Source organism: Marmota monax, unplaced genomic scaffold (genome assembly GCF_021218885.2).
Source record: "Marmota monax isolate L192 unplaced genomic scaffold, Marmota_monax_Labrador192_F-V1.1 WCK01_AAM20220418_F8-fsc00047, whole genome shotgun sequence".
Taxonomy (NCBI): domain Eukaryota; kingdom Metazoa; phylum Chordata; class Mammalia; order Rodentia; family Sciuridae; genus Marmota; species Marmota monax.
In genome coordinates, this window is record NW_026692072.1 from 12721960 (window position 1) to 12748562 (window position 26603).

Consider the following 26603-nt stretch of genomic DNA (forward strand, 5'->3'; position numbering starts at 1 on the left):
ATTGAATTCCAGAGGAGGCGAGCAGTATGAAGCGAGGCGTGCTTCTGTTTCCTTTTTCACCCTCCTCTTTTGTTTTCAGCCAAAGGACATTCTTACCACTTTCTGACGCCAGCTGGGCAGGGCCCTGACTGGATAGAACGGTTCTTGTCTTTAATCTAACCTCTGACTTTTCATGACACTCTGGAAAGAAAAGTAATATCTAATAGATTTTCCATGGAAATATGGAATTACCAGCGATAAGTCCATTTTTTTTTGCTACCTTCATGAGGCAGAGGTTGGTACTACAAAATTTCCTGTCACCCATGTATCATCTTGGACTTGGAGAAGGGAAAGATAAATGTCAAGATTTACCCCTTCTCAGGAAGCTGGGAGTCTTCAAGAGCAGCCCCAGGTCCCTGTCCTTCTCCTTGCCTTGGTGCTCTTTAAAGTAGCCCTTTACTCACATTTTGGTATGTGATACTGATCAGAATCTAAGTGAAGAAATTCTTTCACGCTGCAACAAGTTGGTTCTGGAACAATACCAATTTCAATTAAAAATGTGCTTAACTATTTCTAGACAAGAGATCTGGGGCCCTGACAGCAGAGAAGTTCTCTTGTGAGACATGGCATAATAGGCTCTTCAAGACTTTGTCTCTTGGCCATGGGATAATGGCAGTTGAGAACATTGTGGAGACTTAACTCATATACATTGCTAGGGACTCCCCAAGACATTTGTCTAGGCAGCAAGCGATGCGGAAGCTCTCATATGGACAAGATAGTTGGGAGAAAAACTTTCTCACTTGCTTTGGAAAAGTAATCCCCATTTGAGATACCTGAAAAACAGTTATGTTTGGTTAGGAGCAAAAGAACCTCTTACTTGCAACTTTCCCTCCAAGACAAAAATCAGGATGTAAGATTCTCTCTTAAAAACTAGGCAAGTGCCCAACTACTGAGCTGTTTCCCCAGTCCTCTTAAGTGCTTGCGTGTGTGTTTGGGGACTGAACCAGGGCTGCTTAATCACTGAGCCACATCCCCAGCCCTTTTTTTTACTTTGAAGTTGCTGAGGTTGACCCTGAACTTGCAATCCTCCTGCCTTGGCCTCCCTAGTCACTGGGATTATAGACATGTGCTACCACACCCGGCTTGCAAGAGTGTATAAAGAGTATCTAGTTGCATTTACTAACCTATGAATAAACTTCAGTTACGTTAAAATTATTTTATGGAGGACCATAGCTACCGGGCCCTAATGAATCTATAACTTGGATGCAGCAAAAATGAAATGACTCAAATATTTTGACTGAGCATTTCCAGACATTGGTGAATTCAGCTGGCCATATCATTCAATTCACACAGACAAAACCAAAGCCTTGGTGCCCTCTGCTGGTGGTGGGTTATTACAGTCAGACATGCTTCTCAGAAAGAGGGAGACGTATATGTACACAGAAGCCACAGGATAAACATGGCAAAGTTTTCCTAGATCAGCTTTACTTGAAGATTTTTTTTTTGGGGGGGGGAGGGGGGAGAAAAAAGTAGGTAATGTAAAACATTTTTATATTAAAACAAATTCTGATAATATCGAATAAAATATAAAACTTACATTACTTTTTAAGACAGAATATTTGACACCAAAGACATTTCGAGCTAAGCTAGTCTCGTGAGCTTCAGGTTGTAGCCTAAACCCTGCAGGAGGGAGAAGACCCCTATGTGCCCCAGTTACCTAATATTATGGGTGCTGCTACTTTGATAGACAAATCTAGAAGCAGCAAATTAAGTGCTTACTCATTTGGCAAAGTCCCAGTAGATTAAATAAGTGAAACCATAGGCTTTCTCACTTTAGGGCATAACCTGTTTTCAAAAGCCCTGAATAAATAGGAGCTTTATGCTTGAGTTGAATTTTATTTCCTTTGAAAGTGATTTTTCTTCCAAATATTTATTAACATGCCTGAGGGTATGATATGTGAGGTGATAAATATCCTAAGAACCCTGTGGACTTACGTCCATATTCCCAGATACAAATACGCTTTCTGAGGGTGTCATCAGGAATTAAAACAAACTACTCACCTTTTGCAAAAATAACAAAAAGGAAACAAAACAAAAAACTTAGGAACAAAAGATCGAATATAATGAAACCATATAGTGATGGAATTTAGGGACTGGCCAATACCTAGCTCTTAGAGAAGGGGGCTACTGCCACACTATTTGCTTTTCATATTTTAGGTAAAAACAAAAACTTCTTTACGTGGGGGAAAAAATGTCATCATACTTTCTTTCCAAATCTTACTCTTTACAATCATTCTTTCTCTTTGTTGTTGGTGACATTTTTTTTTTCCTCTACAATAGACATGGATGGCTCATGTAGAGATTTTTCTACGGTAATTTAGCAACATACTGTCTGTCCTTTCTTTGAAGTATAAAAGACAAGGTTTTAATTAAATGCTTAGAAGCATATAATGGGAGGTCAACTCTAATAGTTGTTGACTTATTATGGTCTATGCCAGAAAAAGTAATTCATAACCTCCTATATAATATGCCTTTTTAATTCTTTAAATTTTATAGAAGTATTTCTTCTTGGGATTCTACTCTTCATTTTACAAAGCCTTAAATTGAGACTCAAATCAACAACAACCTGCCGGTACCTTTAGGAAAATATAAGTTTTTTTTTTTTTCCTTTAGTTTACATAAAACAAGAATCTGGAGCAATAAATGTCCCATTTCAGAATAACTAATGGGGGAATATCAGTGGTAAATGATGTGCTAGGAAAAAGAACAAAAAAGGCAGACACCAGTCACCTCCATTTTCCCAAGATTAAATGATTATTAAAAAAGCGCACCACACTGTATAGAAATCAACATTCTCTCCCATAATTCTGTGTGTCTGGGACTATAGAAATGTCACTGTCCCTGCCCCACATCTTCAAATTAACATTCTCAGGTCACAACAATAAGTCTTCCCAAAAGGGACCTTCCGGAAAAACAAGCTATTTCCTCGGCTCATATTTCCCTGGGGAAAAAAAAACAAAACACAAATATAGAATGAAGATGGAATAAGTCAAACGAAATCAGCAGAGATCCAATTGGACATGTTTCTTGAAGACACAACTAAAATGACCAGGACAAAACTGGGATCATCACTACCAAACAGGGCTCCCCCATTACCCCCAGTGGTGCTAGGTATCAAACTGAGAGCCTTGTTCAGGCTCCACAAGTATTCTACCACTGAGCTACAACCCTAGACTGCCAAAGGAATTCTCTTCTCTGACAGCCTGAGCTACAGTAGAACTGACTTCAACTTCTCCTCATCGATAAGGCAAAAATTTCTTACTTATAGAGAATGTTCAGTTATGATTTGGATTATTAAAATAGTTATTAATAGCTGTTATTAAATTATTCAATCATGAAGAGCACTTAGAACAATGTAAACACTCAGTTAAGTACTTTTCTTTTTCTTTTTCAGTGCTAAGGATTGAACCTAAGGCCTCACACATGCTGGGCAAGCACCCTACCATTTATCTTTTTAATGAAATGGTCAAGGTTCTAAATTTGGGGGTGGAGTGGTACTGGAAATTGAACTCAGGGGCACTTGATCACTGAGCCACATCCTTGGCCCTTGTATTTTATTTAGAGACAGGGTCTCGCTCAGTTGCTTAGCACCTCGATTTTGCTGAGGCAGGCTTTGAGTTTGTGATCCTTCTGCCTCAGCCTCCCAAGCTGCTGGGATTGCAGACATGTACCACTGTGCATGGCTCAAATTTCTAATTAAAAGAAAAAAAAGAAAAAACTTCATATGTGAAAAGGAATCATAATGAACAGTACCTATCCTGGTCTGGTTATTTTGAGAATTCCGTGGAAATTCCAAGTCTAATGTCTGATATATAGTGAATGCCCAATCCAGATGATCTGTTGTTAAGCATCTGTAGGATAACTGTTCCCTAGGTGTGTGTCTTGACACCCTAGTCCATTTTCAACCTTCTTTCTATAGTAGGAAGTTAGTTAAAAGTGGGGAAAGAAAGGCCATATTTTGAAATGGGGACTATCCAATAAAGAAAATTCATGATTGGTCTGTATGAAAATAACTCGAGGGTTCTAGTGTGGCATACAGTGTATGCACGCTGAGCAAAACCAACCACAGCAACCCTTAGGCCTTTTCATCAGTGCTCAGCTGTGAACAAAGGCCTTTCTTATAAGTATCACTGGAGTCATAAAATAATGCAACAAAGAGTGTCTTTATACACTTTCTTCTACAATCCTTTAAAAAGTGCCTCCCACTCAAAAACAGCCTTAAACTGATGGCAATTTTAAGTGTTCCATGCTGAATTTACTCCTCAGCTATATAAAATTTTAGTTTCTGACAGAGTTTGATTTAGACTGATGAAAAATATTTGGTTGCAAATGACATGCCTCCCAGTAAGTGAAAATCATAAACTGGAGTCTGGACAAAATCATTCACTAAGATTTTAACAAATGTTAAAAACAGTAACCAGCCCATTTTTAACATTTGTGACAAAATTTTTTCATAAACAGTAATTTCTTGTTGTTTAGTCTCCTCATCCCAACTGTGGGAAAAGACTTAAATATATAAGGAGATTCTGAGGAGTGAAAAAAAATGTGAATTTGAGGAGCTGGAGTATAGCTCAGTGGCAGAACATGTGTTTAGCATGCAAATGGCCCTGAGTTCAATCCCCAACACCAAAAAAGGCAAGTTTGAAACTGTCTGAAATGGAGGCGATCATTTGAATAATTAGGATAATTATCTATCTGGATCCTATTTGTAACTTGAATGTTATCACTCAAATGGCTTCCAGTTCACATCTAGGGATTCTTACTTCTTCCTTTCCCCTGCTGATGATTTCTAAGCATTACATTTTATAATTACGCTAGAGTGGTACATAGAACACTGTAAAGGGTATGCTAATTAGTAGTTAAAGAGTGAGCTACAAGAATTAACCTAGAATTCCAGAGATGTTAAGAAAACAAAACAAGAGAGTGGGAAAGAAATACCTCTTTCTGTAGCGTGCACCAGCAATCTATCCAAGAACTATATATTGGGGAATAAGGAGGGCATCCACCAGCAAGCCTGAAACAGAAAAAAAAAAAAAAAAAAAAGATTAGGTATTCACACTAATTTTACAAAACATCCTCAAGAGTCTGACAAATCTTTTACAAAATTTCTTTTTATGTAGAAGATTCTCTCCCAGGTAGTTTTTGTTGTATGAAACATATTATACTAGAGGAGGAGAAAAATCAACCCCAGAATTAGACTCCATATCAACAAATAGTAGGCCAAACTTCAACCTAATTTTCTACATTTGAGTTTCACAATAGAGTTTGATTTAACTCTAGAACACAGAAACTGCATGGTAAAGAACAGGGAAGGGATTTAAAAACTGATTTTCACAAAGAACCTAAATATGACAATGGATATAAATACTGATGACTATGTGCTCCTACTCAAATATAATCCATAATCCACTTCTTGAAAAAATTATAAGAACTAATACATTAAACTCATTTTTCAAGTATGCTCTGGGCAAAAATGAAGTAGGTGCTCCAAAAATCAGAAAACAGAAGGTAACATGATAGTCTGTTCAAAACTCTACACAGCTAATGACATATTATGTCAGCTACCATAATGTAACGGTTTTGAATCAAAACAAAAGGCAAAACTTCTGCCCAACTTGGTACAATCATTTGGTATCTAGAAGTTGGAAATCAAGCCAGGCAAGGTGGTTCATGCCTATAATCCCAGCTGCTCGGGCTGAGGCAGGGTGATCACAAGTTCAAAGCCAGCCTCAGCAACTTAACGTCTCAAAATAAAACACAAAAAAGGGTTGGGGATGTGGCTCAGTGGTTAAGCACCCCTGGATTCAATCTCTGGAACCAAAAAAAAAAAAAAGAAAGTACAATAATTTTATTTTTGGTACTGGTGATTGAACCCCGGGGCTCTTAACCACTGAGCCACATCTCCAGCCCTTTTTATGCTTCTTTTTTAAAATATTTTTTTAGTTGTTGATGGATCTTTATTTATTTAATATGTGGTGCTGAGAATCGAACCCAATGCCTTGCACATGCTCACAAGTGCTCTACCACTGAGCTACAACCCTGGGTCCTTTTTTATGTTTTATTTTGAGACAGGATCTCAATAAATTGCTGAGGGCCTCACTCAGTCCCTGAGGCTGGCTTTGAACTTGCAATCCCCCTGCCTCAGCCTTCTGAGCTGCTGGGATTACAGGCATGCACCACCATTCCCTGCTGTAAGTAGAATAATCTAATACTTGACCTTTTGAGGATAGGACCTATATAGTTTGTAAATGCATATCAATTTTTAAAAATTTATAAATATACAGGGTATTGTGGTACAGGCCTGTAATCCCAGCTATTTTGGGAGCCTGAGGCAGGAGGATCACATGTTCAAGACCAACCTGAACAACTTAGTGATATTCTGTCTCAAAGAAAAAATAAAAAGAACTGGAGATACAGCTCAATGGTAGAGTCCTCTTGGGTTCCACTGCCAGTAATGGAAAAATAAATAAATGTTTAAGAAATACTATTTATGCCTTTCTGTATTCCAAAAAAAGGATATGAGGTAGTTGCTTACAAATATAAATTAATACTGCTGCATGAGGGCATATAGAGAAAAAATTACAAATCTAATACTAGCATTAAGTACATTTTTACTTCCCAAATTCCCACCAGTACTGCCCTGTCAGGCATATAGGCAGCCAATTATCAGATAAGAAATGCAAAGTATAGGGGCAGGAGTTGTGGCTCAGCAGCAGAGCGCTCGTTTCACATATGTGAGGCACTGGGTTCGATCCTCAGCACCACATAAAAATAAAATAAAGATGTGTGTCCACTGAAAACTAAAATAAATACATACATACATACATACACAAAATAAAGGTATTAAAAAATTCTCTTAGGGGCTGGGGATATGGCTCAAGCAGTAGTGCGCTTGCCTGGCATGCGTGCGGCCCGGGTTCGATCCTCAGCACCACATACAAACAAAGATGTTGTGTCCGCCGAAAACTAAAAAATAAATATTAAAAATTCTTTCTCTCTCTCTTACTCTCTCTTTAAAATTTAAAAAAAAAATTCTGTTAAAAAAAAAAAAGAAAGAAAGAAATGTAAAGTATAGGGGTTGGGGTATATAGCTCAGTGGCGGAGCACTTTCCTAGTATGCGTAATGTCCTAGGTTTTATCCCCAGAAATGGAACAAACAAACAACAACAAAAGGAATGCAAAGTACTTACCCACAGTTGTTGACAGCCATAAGGTTAGATACAAGCACAAAGGGATACGTCAACATACTGGCAAAAAACTGCAAAATGGCAAAAAGATAGCTAAATTATTAGGCCATTCCTGTTCTTCATTCTCTTCTTTTCTCTTAAAGGCCGAGTGCTATAATAATCAACTACTTCAGTTTCTCAGTATCCCCAAAGAGACCAAGTTACACAATTTTTAGCTTCTTCCTCCTAATATATCATTACAACCATTATTTTAACAAAGGCCACAAAATCTGCTTATCCTGAGACTAAGTTCTCATTCAAATAAAAATGAACTACATTATTTAAGAGAAAAAAATAAATATAATTCTACATCTATATACAGTACAAAGGAAGCATTTCAAACACCCTTGAGGAAAATAAGAGCTCTTTCCAAAGACTATGCAAACTAAAGGCCTGCTATTAGCTGAGTGTGGTGTGTACCTATCATCCCAGCTATTCCAGGAGGCTGAGGATCACTTAGAGCCCAGGAGTTTGAGACCAGCCTGGTAACACAGGGAGACATCATCATACATACATACATACATAAAGGTCAATATTCCAAGACCCCACAGTGATTAAAGAGGGTAAAGTTCTCTAGTGTTGGATGAACAGGACACAGTATCTACCCTTTGAAAGCTGAATAACACCAAACTATGTGGGCTGTTATTACTGTTGCTATGAGGCAGCAACTGCATCATTTCTTACATTTGACAAACATTATCAAATCTGAGGGAGATTTCCCAGTGAGACATCTCATGGTTTTAAAGCAGTGATCAAACAGGCCAAATTTAAAAGAAAAACAAAACTATTCTTAGAAGGTTAATAGGATTAAACAAAACTCACTCCTGTGACAGCTTGGGAATAACTTTTCATTTCATTCATGGTGGAAACCTAGAACAAGAAAAGAGCCTCTATTAGAATGAATCAGAATATTAAGCTGATATTAAGATAACTGCCTCCAACATATCAATATATTTTATATATAAATTATCAGTTTCTTTGACAACATGAAAATTCATTTTGAGAATAAAAACACAAAATATTGAGTACAAATATTAAAAAACAGCAGTCAGAATGATCAATCTGATTGAAGACTGACAAAGGCCTATTACATTAGGATGGTTTAAGAACAAATGTAATAGCCTCAATATTCCAAAAACAAAGGAAAACGAGATCAGTAAACTATCTTTCCATGTCCCAGTAATACAGTTCCTGAAAAACTTTGTTTATATAGCCAAGAGACAATTCACTACCTCTATATACAGATTTGGACCAGGCACCTTGGAGAAGCTCCATCCCTATAGACAAGAACCTTACAATGCTGGGCGCAATGGTGCAAGCCTATAATCCCAGCAGCTCTGGAGGCTGAGGCAGGAGGATAGTGAGTTCAAAGACTGTCTCAGCAACTCAGTGAGGCCCTAAGCAACTCAGTGAGATCCTGTCTCTAAATACAATATGAAAAAGGGCTGGGGATGTGGCTCAGTGGTTAAGTGCCCCTGGATTCAATCCCTAGTACCAAAATAAATAAAATAAAATTAGATATTGCTGGGCAAGATGGCAGATGCCTATAATCAAAATGGCTCAGGAAACTGAGGCAGGGGGATCCCAAGTTCAAAGCCAGCCTTAGCAATTTAGCAAGGCCTTATGTCTAAATTAAAAAAAAAAAAAGGCTGGGGATGTGACTAAGTGGTTAAGAGAAGGGCCTCTGTGTTCAATCCCTGGTACCAAAAAAAAAAAAATTTAGGTATCAATGAAGAGGTGATCTTAGCTGGGCACAGTAGTACATGCCTGTAATCTCAACTACTAGGGAGGCTGAGGCAGGAAAATTTCAAGTTTAAGGCTGCCTGGGTAACTTAGTAAGATCCTGTCTTAAGACACAAAATAAAATGGGCTTGGTATATAACTCAGAGGGAAAATGCTTGGCTAGCATGTACGAGGCCCTGGTTCAATCCCCACTACTAACCCTCTGCAAAAAAGTGATCTCTTTATAAACAACATGAAATAATGACAGGACTGGATTTCTCAGGAAAACTCTGTCATACCTCAGAGACTTTTTTAGGTGCATCTCTGTTAGCCTTGGAAAACTCACCTGATCATTTTTTTCTATATGTTTAGTTTGTCATATTAACAAACTCCTATCTTGCTTTAAAGCTAAAGGAGCTATCAGGTAAGTGGAAAAAGCCCACACCAGCACAAGTCACCAAGGTTACAACCTACCCCGCTATCCAGTGCATAGGTATTGACGAGGTAGGCCAGTGAGTTACAGAGCCACAAAGAAATGATGTCACCTAGGAGGCGAGGAATTAGACCCCTACATGAAGAAACAATAAAAATAAGAACCAAAAAATGTGATCAGTGAAAAGAAAATCCACTCAAACACTTCTCACAACGTTCTAGCGGATTGAAGACATCAATTCCAGAATCTAGACCTCACAGCTAGTTCAGTCTATCTGATACACTTGCACTTAGGCTAACCTCCAATGACTTTTGATCCCATTTTTAAAATGCAGGTCAGCCTTGCCCTTCTCAACTATGGCCAATGGCTCACTTTACTATTAATAACTGTAAGCAGGGAAGCCAAATATTTGTGAGCTACTTTGAAGAAAAGACTTAAATAAGGTTTTACTAAACAATTTGATATTCAATTTGGAGGGAAAGAAAGGAGAAAAACTGCCAAGTGAGAGAATGCCCAAATATATACAGATGAGAGACATCAAAAAACTTATTTCCAGGGGCTGGGGTTGTGGCTCAGTGGTAGAGCACTTGCCTAGTATGCATGAGGCACTGGGTTCGATCCCCGGCACCACATGAAAATAAACAAATAAAATAATAAAGGTATTATGTCCATTTACAACTAAAAAAAAAAAGTTTCCAGGGTCTGGGTGACCTAAGTGAGGTGGCATGGATCGGTGGGAAGAAAATTATTCTGCAGACTGAAGACCAGGGTTCAAATGCCAGCTTCATCCTTCATTAGCAGGTCATAGGCAGCAAATGAATGCTCTTTAGCATGAGTGCTTTTTCAGTTTTGAAAATATGACTAATGATGGCTGTCTGCCTATTTTCTAGAGTATTGATGATAATTAACAAACAAACAAATGAACAAATTGGGACTGGGAGTAGAGCTCAGTGGCTCAGTAGTAGAGTGCATGCTTAGAATATGCAAAGCCCTAGATTAGAAAATGCAAAGCCCTAGAAAATACATGGTAAAACAATCTTTCTGTTTTTCAAAAATTAATTTTCCTGCTGGGTGTGGTGGCACATGCCTGTAATCCCAGCAACTCAGGAGGCTGAGGGAGGAGGATCACAAGCTTGAGGCCTCCCCAGCAACTTACTGAGATGCTATCTCAAAATAAAAAATAAAAAGGGCTGGGATGTAGCTCAGTGGTAGAGCACCCCAGGGTTCAATCCCCAGTACCAAAAAAAAAAAAAAAAAAAAAAAATTCAGAGAAGGCTAAATGGAGATTAACATGATCCAGGAAGTACCTTTTCCATAGGAATTAAAAAAGACTCATTGTCTTCATTCTCAAAAAAAGCTTTTCTACCACACAAAAATCACATATAGACAAATAGCATTTACTCACGCAAAAAATCCTAGAATGCCCTCTTCCCGATAGATGGTTACTATGGAGTCACAAAGTCCACTAGGTACAGAAGAAGGAAAGATAAATTATGTTAAGATCATGTTGGAGCTATAAAAAAGCAATTTCAATGATCACTTGTGACAAAGTCAAATTTACAACCATCCCTAGCACTTTCCTAGCACCTTCTCACTCTGCAAAGATAGTTAAATTTAAAGAAAAAAGTGTAGATATCAACTATGAAGGGTGTAGGATACAGAGTTCGGGGTGAACTGGGTTTCAGTGGCTCTGCAATTTACCGTTCAGTCCTCAGGAGACTTCTAGCCCTGCCTGCCTGGGCCTATTTTGTCTTATTTTATTGCTTTTTGTACATATCAAATGATGCATTCACATATGAATTTGTTCTACAAATGCTAAGGAATCATAAAAATGTAAAGTAGCAAAGCTAAACAAAATACTTACCAGTACTTGGATTCTCTGCCAATGAACTGTACCATAGATCTCAGAGTGATCACTGTAGAACACAGAGAAAAGATTCTTAAAACTATGTTGAGATAGATTTTGATAGCCCTGAAAAAAAAAAAAAAGGTTTTCCACCTAAAGATACTTTGCTCTCTGGAAAAATCAGAGAAAAGCTAAAACAAACAAACAAAATACATGCATGTAAAGCACTCTGGTCAACTCCTATGTCAACCTATTTCAGTGGTCAGGAGAGATCAAGTTGTAAAAGAAAGATCAGAAATCAGATTTCAGTTATCAACTGCAAACATACCGTGGAAGGGATGTGTGATGAGGGTAGCAGCAGAACGAGCGATCATCTCTCGAGTTGTCTAGAAACAATCAACATACAACTTCTGAAATCTAAATAAACAATACTTGAATTCTTGTGAGAAGGAATGTGGGTAAATATTACAATACAGGATTTTAAAAAGGGGGACCACAGCCCTCCTGCCCGGTATATGGATAATACTCACTTCATCACATCTCTCACTGATGGATTTCAACGTTATAGTTACTTAAAATCTCGCTGCAAACCAGATTTCTCAAACTGAATACTTAAAAAAATTTCACTCATAGAAAAAGAAACAGAAAGGGCCACCAGCTAAAATATTCTATGAGGCCTGTATTTAGACTGAATTGGTCTCTCATTGTGAGTGATTTCAGGGAGACTATATCTATACTAGACAAATGTCAGACTGCTCTATGAAATCTGCACCAACATCTCAATGAGAATAGAAGAGCTTTGATTTTTAATCATAACCCTGTAACTGTGCAGTCTGAGAGCTGCTGTGATTATCCCAATTTATCTTTTTAGTTTAGGACTCTGTAAAAGGAGATGATAAGGAAAGTTAAATTACAACACATGGAGGTAGGGCCTGGTGTCATAAAGCAAATTTGTCATTTTTTGGGGGGGGTGGGTAAATAACATGCACAGGGCCTGATTCTTATTTTAGCACTTCTGCACTATAAGTTTTCAACACTATTAGAAGACTTTCAGTAAAAAAAAAAAAAAAAATCTTGTTGAGGGGCTAGGAGGCAAAAAGGAGGAAATAAAGAAGCACAGAAGAGGACAATGAGATATGACATCCTTAGCAGAAGGCAAGATTTCACTATTGCCAGAAAAAACTCTGTCACTCATTTTTGCATTTAATCATTCCCTTCAGTTATGGAGTTGACATTCTTCACCTCTATACTAAAGGTAGTTCTGAGAAGATCCTATGGGACAGGATGGCTAACTAAAATTAAGCAAATAAAAAGTGTACATTACTATCCCTACATTTTATTTATTTATTTATTTTTGGTTACTAGGGATTGAACCCAGGGGTAGTTTACCACTGAGTTATATCCCTAGCCCTTTTTCTTTTTCTTCGCCATATTCCCAGCATTTTAAAATTTATTTTATTTTATTTTTTGAGACAGGGTCTTACCAAGTTGCTTAGGGCCTTGCTCAATTGCTGAGGCTGGCTTTGCACTTGTGATCCTCCTGCCTCCTGAGCTGGTGGGATTACAGATGAACCCAATACTCGCACATGCAATTACTTTATCACTGAGCCAGACCCCCCCAACCCACTATATCCCTACTTTTAAACAAACCGATCTCACAAAAAGTTTCAGAAGACATCTGATTTATCTGATATCTAGACCTTTAGAAATGTCTGTTTTAGAATAAATATTTTAGAAGGTAGTAATTATTGAAAAGTTGTTACATCATAGAAGACAAGACAATGTGATGTCTAAGAATTAAAAGTGGTTCTGAGCCGGGCGTGGTGGCGCACGCCTATAATCCCAGCGGCTGAGGCAGGAAGATCATGAGTTCAAAGCCAGTCATAGCAAAAGTGAGGCACTAAGCACTACAAAATAGGGCTCAGTGGTCAAGTGCCCCTGAGTTCAATCCCTGGTACCAAAAAAAAAAAAAAAAAAAAAAGTGGTTCTGAAAGCCAAGCATGAAAGAAACCTCAATGGGGGGTGGGGATGGGGGAAGAGGAACTTTGATTGGGCAAAGGGGAGGGAGGGAAGGAGACGGGGCGAGGGGGCATGGTAGAATGAGATGAACATCATTACCCTAGGTACATGTATGAATGCACCTGTGGTGTGATGCTACATCGGGAGTAACCAGAGAAATGAAAAATTGTGTTCCATTTGTGTACATGAATCCAAATGCATTCTGCTATCATATATAACTAATTAAAACAAATTAAAAAAAGAAACCTCAATGACAGAAGATGGAGGTGGGAAATGAGTGATAAGACACCCTTCAGAGTCAGAATAACATAGAAGCATCTCTGAATAAATAAAACCCAATACATACAGGGTCTGACCCCAATTTTAACACTTCCGTATCATAAGTTTTCAACTCTATTAGAAGACTTTCAGTAAAACCTCTTTTTTTTTTTTAATTAGAGCTTTATGGGGAGAGGGGGGGTGTAAATAATTCCAACACATAGCAGTTGGAATCACCCCAACAAATTCATACATGCACGGAAGTTAATTTCAGTTCATGATCCCCCCTTTTCTATCCTGTGCTTTCAGCAAAAATCTCTTCAATGTTAAATAGGAAATGAGTGGACATGCTGGGTGTGGTGGCGCACTCCTATAATCCCAGCAGCTTTGGAGTCTGACACGGAGAATTGAGAGTTCAAAGCCAGGCTCAGCAACTGTGAGGCACTGTCTCTAAATAAAACACAAAATAGGGCGGGGGATGTGGCTCGGTGGTGGAGTACCCCTGAGTTTAATCCCTGGTACCAACCAACAAACAAACAACAACAAAAAAAAAAACAAGTGGGCAAAACAAGTTCCCTTGACTCACTAAGCAGCAAGCACTCACTGCTCCTCTCTTATTTATGTCATGCATGTAGGAAAGCCCAATTTAAACTGAAGGTTTAATTTCATTTGGAAACACAGGTCATGTGATGCCACACCACTTACAGTTTGAGCTAGGTAAATAGCAAGAAATATTATTATCTCTTACCTCTTTGATAACTCGGTCAAAGGAAGATGAACCTTCTTTTTGTACATTTGCAGGTCCTAACTCCTACAAATTAAACAAACAAACAAAAAATCTTGGAGATCTTGGAGGTTTTAAATAGAATTTCAATCAAGATAAAAATGAAACTACTTGGCTTTTCCCCCAAAGAAGCCCAAATGGCAATAATAACTTGAAAGGGAAAGGGGATCACACATAGAAATCAGCTTCAACATACCTCAACCTTGTCGAATTCCTGGTAATGCTACAGAAGAAATGCAAAGAAAGAATAATTAGGCTGTTAACATGTCATGTGAGAGACGACAAATGAAAATTCTACTGGCATAAAATAGGTGATTTTTTTTGTGGGGGGAGGGAGACTACAAATCTATTGATTTCTACTTCTAATTAATCAACTGGAAATAAAAGTCTCCAAGATGATATTATTGCTAAGTTTAATCTATTAGTCTACTGGAAAAACAAGCAAATGATCATGAAAAAGCTATTTTTCTTGTGGTACTGAGGCCTGAACCCAGGGGCACTCTACACTGAACTACATCACCAGCCTTTTATTTTAAGACAAGGTCTTGCCTAGGCTGGCTTGAACTAACAATCCTTCTGCTTCAGTCTCCTGTGAAAATTTATTTTTTAAAAATTTAACCTTTATTTATTTGTTGTTTTGTTTTTATGTGGTGCTGAGGATTGTACCCAGGGCCTCACCTGTCCTAGGCAGGCGCTCTACCACTGAGCCACAACCCCAGCCAGAAAACTAAACAAAACAAAGCCAAGGATGGTGGAGCACACCTGAAGCCCCAGCACAGGAGGGTTCCTAGAGTCCTGGAGATCAACACTAACCTGAGCAACATGGAAACCCTCCCACCCACCCTCATGGTCTCAAAGAAAACAAAAAATAGGAAGCCAAAAAGAACATTATTTACTAAACATACACGTTCAACAGAAAATAAGTTGGTAAAAACACAGTTCCCAGGCTGGGGCAGTAGCTCAGTGGCAGAGCACTTGCTTCACTTGTGTTTGATCCTTAGCACCACATAAAAATCAAACAAATAAAATAAAGGCATTCTGTCCCTCTACTACTACTACAAAACAAAAACAAACAAACAAAAACCATAAAACAAAACAAAACAAAAAAAAACACAGCTCAAGGTTCCAAACCCTCTCATGGAAAAAAGCAGAATCAATACACATTAGGACAAAACTCTTTTCTTCACTACACAAAAGAACAGAGAACTGGTGCTAAGTTGAATAGCTGAAATCATCTCAGTTTTCCTTTAGTATCTGACTTTCTAAAATAGGCAAGTGAGATTTTTCTTCCTCTTCTGGAGAAGACAATATGAACACCACTAAAGCCCAGACTATATCAGATGAGGAAATATTGTTTGTGGGATATTACAGAAATAGAAAGTGGGCTAGGTGATAAGAAAAGAATCAGACAATTGAGTTTCTTATTATATGACAATAAGTTTTCTTTTTTTTTTTTAATATTTTTATTTTTTAGTTTTCGGCAGACACAACATCTTTGTTTGTATGTGGTGCTGAGGATCAAACCCGGGCAGCACGCATGCCAGGCGAGCGCGCTACCACTTGAGCCACATCCCCAGCCCCAAGTTTTATTTTCTAGTCATATCAGATTTTAAAAGAGATATTTTGTAAAAAGAATTACTTAAAAAAAAAAAATCAAGGGCTGGAGTTATGGCTCAGTGGTAAAGTGCTCACCTAGCAAGCACAGGGCACTGGGTTCGATCCTCAGCACCACTTAAATAGAAAATAAAGATATTGTGTTCACCTAAAACTAAAAAAATAAATATTAAAAAAAAAAAAATCAGAGGCAAGAGCTGGGGGTATAGCTCAGTGGTAGAGCACTTCCCTAGCTCTGGGTTCAACCCCTAGCACTGCAAAACAAACGAAAGCAAGAGAAGAAATGTTAATATTAAGCAAAATTATGTGCTTTGGCAAAATTTTGGGTTTGTGGCTAGAATTAATTCTAATGGTTTCAGATCTCTTTAAACATTTTCACTCATTTCCAGATTTTGTTTTTTACCTCATTGATAAAATTGTCTACTTCATCTCTTCTATATTATCATGAACAAAATAAAATTCTTATTCAGATATACAGAACACTCCTTGTAAAGATTACTAGTTTTCTTCATCCTGAATAGGTCTTTCTTCAAACTGCATAAGTGGCTTTTGATACTAGTACTATTATATTTCTTCTTTTCCACATTTAAAAAATTGATAATTATAGTTTTACATAATGATGGAATCTGTTATGTATTTGTACATGCACACAATATAAAAATGCAATTTGGCCAATATCACTCCCCAGTAAGTACTGTTACATTTCACTGCACTGTACATGTGAAACATCTTCAGGGTACCTGGCTACCTCAAGTTTGTCTTAGTTTTCCTGTACATAAAGAAACTTGTTCTCAAGCATTAATTTTGCTTTTAGTTAGGTCTATACATAAACCTCTATGAATAGATAACAACTGCCTTTCCGTATGTAAATCTCATTGAGGTGAGAACACTTTCACTGAGCCCAGAGCAGGGTGTTGTTGGAAAGGATAGAGTGTAAACACCCACCCAAACACGGGCCCATTAACACTCTGGCACTCGGCCTGGTGGTCACCTGAAATGATGCTTCTAGATTGAGCAAAACAAATGAAGGGTAAAAGAGCCTCTGTGTGAGGAAAACTAAAAAACCTCTCAAGGTCAGCAAAGCCTGCACAGAATTAAAAATCTGAGTCAACTAAGTAATGAAACTGACCAATAAAATCATGATTTGTTTATCAGATGATAAAACCATAGAACTGGGGGCAACTCTAATGGCTTAAAAAATACACTGAGCCGGGAGCAGTGGTACACGAACGGAATCCCATCAGCTCAGGAAGCTGAGGCAGGAGGATTGTGAGTTCAAAGTCAGCCTAAGCAATTTAGTGAGGTTGTAAGGAATTTAGTGAGACTCTAAGCAACTTAACAAGACCTTGTCTAAATAAAATATTTAGGGGATTGGGATAATGGCTCAGTGGTTAAGAAACCCTGGGTTCAATCCTCATATCAAAAAAAAAAAAAAAAAATACACCGAAGATTGTATGAAGTACTATTTAAATGAGCAGTTAGTAAACACATTTTAATGTGATATATATACTATATAGTTTGAAAATATTATAGAGATTTAGTGAGCATATATCTGCTTGTGCACATGCCCTCTCTCTATTGCTTGTTTTGTTTGGTGTAGGGGGTTGAACCTATGGTTTCCTGCATGGTTAGGATGCACTCTTATCACTGAGCTTCAGCCCTGCTGCTATACTTTTTTAAGAGTTACAGTAAAGAAGATAACTTACCCCTGGTGCTAGTAGGAGACAGAATAACCAACTAGAAAAACCCATGTTTATATTCTCAACCATATTCATGCTGTACAACCTTCTTTTGTACTGTTTTGATACAGAATTTTCATTCATAACACCTTTATAAATATAGCAAAGGACAATTGTGCCTGCAGAAGCACTTTCTAAACACTAAGGCTGCCTTTAAAGTTAATTCAGCTTGAGCTACACTATACTAGGTACCACTGAGAAATCAGTACAATCAAAATGATAATACAAGCTTTCCTATTAAAAGTAAAAAGCTGGCAAAACAAAAGGATCACTAAGAAAGAAACAAATGTAACTGATGTTTGTAACTTTTGACTTTTCTTCCCTTTTGGGGAAGGATAATCCACATTTTACTTGTATATGCCTTTGCCATGTTTATAGACTCCCTGTGGAGGAAGAGGAGGATATAACCTTCAACAGAAGGAGCAAGGAAGGGGCATACACATGTGGAACTAGTACTGTCCTCCCTTCCTTTCAAGCCATGTGCGAACCTACATGGGTTTTTTGACACTAGATTGCTCCCTCCCGTCCCCAAACTGACCACAGACAGAGACCCAAACTTCTCTCTTTGATGCTTTAGCTCCTTTTGTTTTTCCATCCCAAAATTCTATTCCTGAAGTGAGAGAGAACACCAAGACACCCTGACCCAACCTCTCTTCCAAGCCTTCTGTAGAAGCCACCTCATCACCCAGGCTGACAACACAGACTCCTAACAACTGGTGACACCATCCACCCTGAGACCAAGACAGTGGGCATGAGTGCCTTATGTGTGTTAGGCAGGGCCACTATGGCAGGATGTGGAAAGTCACAGGGCTCCTGGGGTGTGCCTGAAAGTGGGGGCCAAAAGGTCCAAGAAGCCAAGGACATACATTTATTTGTCATGGAAGTCCACATGGGCTCCAGACTTGAACACTTCTTTTGCAGAAAGCTCCATAATTTCTGGGCAGACATTCTGCACTCCACCAGCTCCCTCTTTGTCTTCAACTCCTGCAGTCTTTTTTCTAAGTATGGATCTCTGGAGGTTTCCCAGGCCAATTGCTGCATATCTGTGTCCAAGGGACCTAGGGCATAGCTCAGTCTCCTCAAGCTAGGTTTCTCGGTGGCAAGACTGGAACATTATGTCACAGGCAATCTTCCATGCACAGTACAATGTCCAGCCCTTGAAAGACTACAGGGCACAGAGGTATGAGATGTTAACTGCAGTCCTGCTGAGAACAGGACTGTCAAGGAAGGCCTTCAGGATGCTGGTCCAGAGCCCAGTAGCTATTCACTTTAGCTAGGTCATCCAGGTTCATGGAGCCTTTGGAAACGCTGCCAAGAGTGCCCATATTGTTGATGAGCAGCACTCACGGCAGCCTCTCAGGCTTGAGGAGCTCCTAAAAGGTTGCCTATCGGCCAAGAAGCCCAGGTTGGCAAGTACCTAGGCCACATGCAAGCCAGGTGATCACAGGTCTAGCTTGGCCTCCAGCTGCCATAGCACCTCATCACTGTGAGAACTTAGGAGGAACACCAGGTTCAAGGCTGGGCCAGTGACTTGCTGAAGCCACTCTTCTTGCCTTTGCCATTTTTCAGGTCACTGACCTCTGCCTGTTGGCACTGGGAATTAAGATCTAGCACTAACCACACAGTTGTAGTAGAAGCCTTGAGTGATATGATAGCATGGGCCAGGGTGGGAACCTAAAATTTAGGGGGCTCAGCCCTGGGAGTTGATGTTTTTAAAAATATTTAATGGGCTGGGGGTAGCCCAGAGGTAAAATCCATGCCTAGCATGTGTGAGGCACTAGCATAATTAAACAAACAAAAAAAAAGAAAACCACACATCTCAAATATAGGGAAAAAATTTAAAATACACTTACTTATATTTCCATCACCAGGGAACCATGACTTTCAAGGAACCTAGTATGAGGGTGCTGAGCTATGCCTCAGATCCCTTGGGGGGAACCCTAAACACTTTGCTCAAGATCTGTTACCTTCTTAAAGTGCCACAGATATAGCTGAAGTTCTAACACTCATCCCTTTCCCCTTCCCCAAAACAGGTACCATGCATTAATGTACAGTTTGATAAGTTTTTAAAGAACTTTAAAAATTAATGCATACACAGAAAAATGCATAGAACACCAATGTACAATATAATAATCAAAAGGCCAATGTCCATATAGCCATGTCCATAGTGATTAAAATCCAATGTCCATATAACTCTTATAGCTAGAGTTATAAATGTTACATTGAAATTGAAATTTTAATTAGTAGAATAAATTGCATAAAAGGCAACTAAAACCTGTAGGAAGATTAGTTGATTTACCTCTTACCTGTAAAACTTTACCATGGACAACAGTTCCAAGGACTCCTGAACACAGTCTTGGAGTTAAGCCTGTGAACAACCCACGCCTCCCATCGATACTTGCAATGTGCTGAGCTAGGAACACAAGTTAAGAGATTTAAGTTCTAGTTCAAAGAAATGATTACATAGAAATTTCAAGACAACATACCTTCCACATATTTTCTTTTAGTAACTTTTGCCTACCACAGTCTCAATGTCACCCATTTCCCAATAAATCAAAGTTACTTACCGTAACAAAAGAGACCAGGAAGCTGACATACTTGCCGCCCAAAAATATTTCGTCCTATTGTTGGGGCAAGAGGCTCATATCCCACCTTTAAAAGTAAGGGAATAAATACATTAATACTAAGCAATATTCCCAGAATGCTTTGGCTGCAAGGTCTTGAACAAAGAATAAAATCAGGGTCATAATTTTTAACACGCTTTACGTTTTCCAAAGCAGTGATGAATTGTCATCTCTGTCAGCTTTTTTTTTTTTTTTGCTAGAGTATTATTTAATTGATTTTAAAAGTTTCACATGCAAATGACTTCTGCAAAAATAATAATTAAAACAAGCTACATGTATTATTTAGAATCCTGTATTCTAATAGAAATAAAGTATATAAAATACTACTTAAATCTATTAAATCATTAATTGTTCCATCTCTCTGTTTACTTTGGCTGTGAAAAACTGGTTCAGGAGTCAGAAAAGCTTCACAGGCAAATCTCAGACAAAAACTTATTCATTCTACTCAAAGTCTGGCAATCTAATTTTCTGCTTTTATTTTAAAAAAATGTGAACCATACAATTATGTATACTTTATTTTGGGGGGCATTTACTTTATCATTATTTTCAAACACATATTGTGAAAAATATTGCCATGTGTATACTGAGAAACATAAACAGATCTTAAACAAGATCTAGCAGCATACTTAGTTTAAATACTTACTATGCCCATTAAAAAAAAAAGATTTAAAGTAAAGGACTTATGTGATTCTGAAAACTAAATAGAATATAGTCCACATCAAAATTTAAAATAAAGTACCATTGAATGTTATGGCAGCAAGTGCCATACAGTTATGCACATCTAAATTTAAAAGAAACCATGTTAGTCTTCTCTAAATTAAAATGTATACTATTCTCTTTTGCATCTTTAACTTAATAATGACAATATACATCAACCATTGGGAGGTTGAGGCTGAGGCAGGAGGATCCTACATTCAAGGACAGTCTTAGGAACTTAGTGAGGCCCTAAGCAACTTAGCAAGATCCTGTCTAAAAATTTAAAAAAAAATAAAGAAAAGGGCTGGGGATATGTTTCAGTGGTAAAGTGCACCTAGATTCAATCCCCAGTACCAAAAAATTAAATAAAAAAGTAAATAATGATTTGGGTGTCTGTGGATGCCTACAATTTAGGTAGATATTCAGTGCTGAATGAAAACTGGTGAATAAATTGCCAGTTGGACCATATTGTCCCAGCCTTGGGTTATTCAGTAAACAATGTTAATTGAAGTGAAAAGAAAAGCACTCTCATGAAAGGCAATCTAGATGTACTTTATATATAGAAGACAGTTCAAAGAATAAACAGTAGATCAATGATAAAGTTGTGAATCTGCTTCATGTGAGGCCATCTTTGTATGTAACTCTTACTTGATTGAAATAAAATCTAAAGCAAACATAAAATTAAAAATCATATTTACATCAGGAAGTAATAAAATCTTTGGACAGAAGAGATACACAGTTTTAGACATGATCACACAATCATATAGTTTACATAACTCATAAAAACTATATTATCACCCAATTATGGAAATAATATTCTGTATGCTCTTCAGCCATTGGTATCCACGTTTGAAAATTGTTAAGAAATTTATTTTGAAAGTTACTTTAGGCTTTCCTTCAGGTAAATAAAACACAAAAGTACTGCTCTTTGCAGAAGAAAACATTCTGTATTCAAAACAATTATAGCTGGTTGATCAAGTTTTCAAATATTGCTTTTAATATTTGCTTTTTAGGGTTTTTTTTTTTTTTTCATGGTGGACACAAACTTTTTATTTTATTTTTATATGGTGCTGAAGATTGAACCCAGTGCCTCATAGAATCCAGGCTAATGTACTACCACTTGAGCCACATCCCCAACCCTCAAGTTTTCAAATATTAACAATGAATTAAAATCAAGGCAAAAGACCTAAAAAATACTCAATATATTTAAATATTTTCATCACATTAAATGCCTAAGAATATCTGACATGTAAGAATCACTAGTATGTTCTTAAGGAAGAGAATTTTTATGTTACTAAGAATGTTGAATGAAAGAAATCTTTGAATAACACAAGGTTTCCTTAATAGTTTACAGTGGAACACACCTATAATCCCAGAAAATCAGGAGACTGAGGCAGGAGGATCACAAGTTCAAGGATAGCCTTAGCAACTTAGCGAGGCCCTGTCTCAAAAAAAAAAAAAATAAAATAAAATAAAATAAAATGTGGCAGGGATCTAATTTACTAGTGAAGTACCCCTGGGTTTGATCCCCAGTACCAATAAAACACATGTTATCTCAAAAATGTACTTTTTTCCCTATTGGATTAGCAAAGATTAAAAAGATTAACAAAACTTGGTGTGAGCAAGGGTTTTGAAAATAGGATTCTCATGGACATTGAGGGGGGCAGTTTTTACAGATAACAGCTTAGCTATATTTATCAATATTTAAAATGTATATAATCTTTGACCTGGCAGTTATACCTCTAAGAAGATAAGTGAATAAGTATACTATAAGCAATATACCACTATTAACAAGAAAGAAAAACAAGTAACAATCTAAATGGTTATGAAAGGAGTAGCTAGATAAAGTATGATGCCTCTAAATAATAGAAAACTAGGCAGGCAGGGCTGGGTTGTAGCTCAGTGGTAGAGCACTTGCCTGGCATGTGTGAAGAACAGGGTTTGATTCTCAACACTGCATATATAAAGATCTATTGACAACTAAAAAAATAATTAAAAAAACAAAACTAGGCAGCCAGTAAAATGATCACCCATGATTATGCACATCAGGTTCAACTCACAAATAGAGACATATATATAGAACACTGTAAAAATGACCACATAGCTTCATATATATAGAGAGACTGCTGTGTATTTAAAGTCTTATGTATACTTTCATATCCATCAATAAGTTTCCAAAAGTGAGTTAATGGTGGCCATTTCTTTGTGTAAGAGTTGAGGGCTTACTTTTTTAATTATGGTTTTTTATATGGGTAAAAATTTTTCTAATTATTATAATAAAAATCACAACCAACTTTTAAGAGAAAGAAGTTCCTCTATATCACCAAAATTACTTCAAATCGTTTCATCTTCCTATTTAAGAGGAAAGAATTCATTGAATGTTGCAAGTATATGTAATGCAGGATCTTCTTCTCAGAACCACCCACAGTAAAAATATTTAATTATTTTCCTGTCTTACATTCTTTCATAGCACCTTTATTAAGAACCTCAAGTACTTGGTGCACGCTGGTGCAGAATCACTTCCTACTGCAGGTCAAGGGCACAGGCGCCACCGAAGCCGGCAGCATGGGCGCCACTCGGACCCCTGACCCAACAAGGGCGCCGCAGCTGACAAGCTCCAGCCCCTGAAGGCCGCTGCCACCGAGGACAAGAGAAGTAGCAGCAGCAGCAAGGCCAAGAAGGCAGTGGTTCGGAGCAAGAAGTTGAAGAAGGCAGCCAAGCCCAGTGTCCCCAAGGTGCCCAAGGGCTGCAAGTGAGCGCCCCAGCCCCACACGCGACAACGTGGAGGGGGACTGTCCGCTGGGCCACGACCTCACCTCCCCTCCCCCACGTGCCGCTCTGGCCTCCCCCTCTGTCAGTTTTTTGTTCTGTCAAACTGATTAAGACTGGGTTCAATAAACTACAAGTTGCTTTTTAGTTCAAAAGTCTTTAAAGTAAAAACCAGGTAGCCAAGATAGACTAATGTCAGGGTTGTTTTTGTTTTTGTTTTTTTAGTGCTGGGGATTAAACCTAGGGGAGCTCTACCACTGACAAACACTTCCTAGCCCTTTTTATTTTGAGACAGGATTTTGCTAAATTGCATACGCTAGCCTTGAATTTGCGATGTTTCTGCCTCAGCCTCCCCAGTAGCTGGGATTACAGACCAATACAATAATATCAGTTTTTTTTTTTTTTTTTTTTTTTTTTTAAAGAATTTTTTTTAATGTTTATTTATTTATTTTAGTTTTCGGCGGACACAACATCTTTGGTTGTATGTGGTGCTGAGGATCGAACCCGGGCCGCACGCATGCCAGGCGAGCGCGCTACCGCTTGAGCCACATCCCCAGCCCCAATATCAGTTTTTTGAGAACTGAAAATAGAATAAGGAAACTTTTGTGTTAGGAACATTTTACTGAAGAGGCTCAAAAAATATATTCTAGAGAAAATCTAGGGCATTTGAAATATTTGAACAAAATAAGATAATATCCATCAACTGCCATTTGGCTAACTAGACAAAACACTCAAAAGACAAAAGCAGACATACCTGAGTAACTGACTTAGGAAAAAAATTACAAGTTAGGTTCATATTAAATGAACACACTCATTAACAGTTTAAGGAAAGTCACTTATACAATTAATGACTGACATTTTATTTGTACAATATATGTAGAATTTCTAGTGCTATGAGGATATTTGAGAGAATAATGCTATAGGACTCAATTTTGGCTCTCGTTGCTGTGATTCCTTACAATTAAATAATTCCAGAGAGTGCTGCCATGTAACTATTTTTGAAACCAGTATTTGGGAATTTCACCAAAACCCCTGAGATACTTGGCAACCCATCGATGTTACGAAATCAGAATTAAGGCTATTCAAGTTATTGAGGTAAGACTTCTGAATGTCACTAAAAAACGTCTCCTGAAGATCCATTGAGTGGTGGGTTCACATTAGGTATACTAGAGAATGCTGTCATCTCATGCTATCTAGCCTGAAAGGTGACAATTCTCTATTTTAGACATCATAGTACATTTCAATCAGTCTTTGTCCTAGTTCAAATAATTTATTTTACAATATCCTTTTACATATGGAATCTGAATCTACAGGAGTCAACTGAGCAACAAATAATTGGATTAATAACATCTCAAGAATAATATATATCCCTGGTGAACTGTATATTTTTTAGGGAAAGGTAGAGGACAGGGATTCTAAAATCTGTTTCCCTCCTTATTACAGCACAAGATAATTAGTCAATGCTCAATGAAATTTAAAAAGAAAAAAGAATGACCTGGCCATACAGAGGAAATTTGGAAAAGCAATTGAAAATACTATCTATCATCAGCTAAAATCTGGCCTACCGGCCTGTGAGTAAAAAATACCATTTAATAAATATTTAAGGTAGATGAAAAACTAAGGACAGGCAAGAGAAGACATCAGGAGTTTAATGCTCATATTTAAACTCGCCAAAACTCTTTTAACTGAACTGATTTCCAGCTCTGGCAAACGTGATTTTCATTGTCATGAACCACATGGGCTGCTGCAGGACAGCACTCAATGGATTCTTTCGAAATTTGACTTCATTATCACTTCTGAAAGAACTCCTTGTGTTTATCTGAGTATCTGGTGTTAAAATCTCTGAACAGAATAGCAGTAGTAACAGTAGCAAGGAAAAAGGGAAGAAAAGCGAATAAAAATAATAAAATGTCGGGTTCCCTCTGATTTCAAATTTGTCTTCAACAAATACTTCCTGTCCTGCATTTGGGAATTTTTTGCCGGGGTGGGGGGAGAGAGCCAGGTAAGGTGAATGCTAATCTCAGAGGGGTGAAGGGGAGAGTCTGGGATCCCTAGGTGGCGACCCGACAGGATTAACCTCGGGGAAGGTAAAAAAACAAAGTTCAGAGGTGCCACTGAGCAGGACAGGGTGGCAGTTGGCTGTGGGAGGAGGAGTGGGCCTCACTGCCTGGAGGGGAGGCGAGACCTCGGAGAGGCCCAAGAGAGGGGCTCCGCGGGTCGGTGGAGAGGGAAGAGGGCAACAGAGAAGGGGCAGCATCCCGGAGGTGGAAGGCCGAGGCAAGGCTGGAGCCGATCCGCAGCCGCCCTGCGCAGGGGCGACCCGGCGGGCGCTGGAGGGGAAGGGAGTGGACGACTCATACCTGGATGAGCACTTTCACGTACATAAGCGGCTGAGACAGGATGGTGAGACCGGAGCCCAGGAGAACTTGACTGGCCGCGTCCGCCATGATGGCACCCGCGGACGGACAGACAGACCAAGCCACCAAGCGACAGAGCCGGTCACAGATCACGTGCCGGGGCCGCCGGCTCCACTGGCCTGCCCGCGGCGCGCGCGCACGCACGCACCGGCGCGCCCCGTCCCAGGCCCCGCCCACCACCCCTCCCTGAGAAACGGCAGGCGCTCGCGAACGGGCTCTGGGGGCGGGGCGGGGCTTAGGGGCGGGGCTTAGGGGCGGGGGGCGCACGCGTAGTGTAGTGGGACCCACGCCCTCCACGGGGAGTGACAGTTTCTCTTGCGCATGCGTGTGTGGAACTGTCCGGAAGGAGAAGCAAGGGTGTGGCAATGGGGTGTGTGTGACCCTGACAGCAAAGGCAAGGTCAGAGGAATAAAAAGC

General features: G+C 38.7%; 1 protein-coding gene, 1 non-coding gene and 1 pseudogene across 2 annotated transcripts; 1 reads left to right on the top strand and 2 right to left on the bottom strand.

Moving 5' to 3' along the window:
- Positions 1-2770: 2770 nt before the first annotated feature.
- Positions 2771-26309, bottom strand: Mtch2 (mitochondrial carrier 2). The gene is made up of 13 exons (XM_046458135.2): positions 26130-26309; positions 20248-20332; positions 19987-20093; positions 14524-14550; positions 14292-14354; positions 11595-11652; positions 11285-11336; positions 10826-10885; positions 9462-9555; positions 8088-8135; positions 7230-7297; positions 4978-5053; positions 2771-2980 (listed from the first exon to the last, which is right to left on the bottom strand). The coding sequence occupies exons 1-13, from the start codon at positions 26214-26216 to the stop codon at positions 2894-2896; spliced, it is 912 nt and encodes a 303-aa protein (XP_046314091.1). The 5' UTR covers positions 26217-26309; the 3' UTR covers positions 2771-2893.
- On the top strand, positions 9981-10053 carry Trnat-agu (transfer RNA threonine (anticodon AGU)). The gene has a single exon. It is a non-coding gene; the product is annotated as a tRNA-Thr (tRNA).
- LOC124099940 (sepiapterin reductase-like) lies at positions 15175-19242 on the bottom strand (annotated as a pseudogene).
- Positions 26310-26603: the final 294 nt, after the last annotated feature.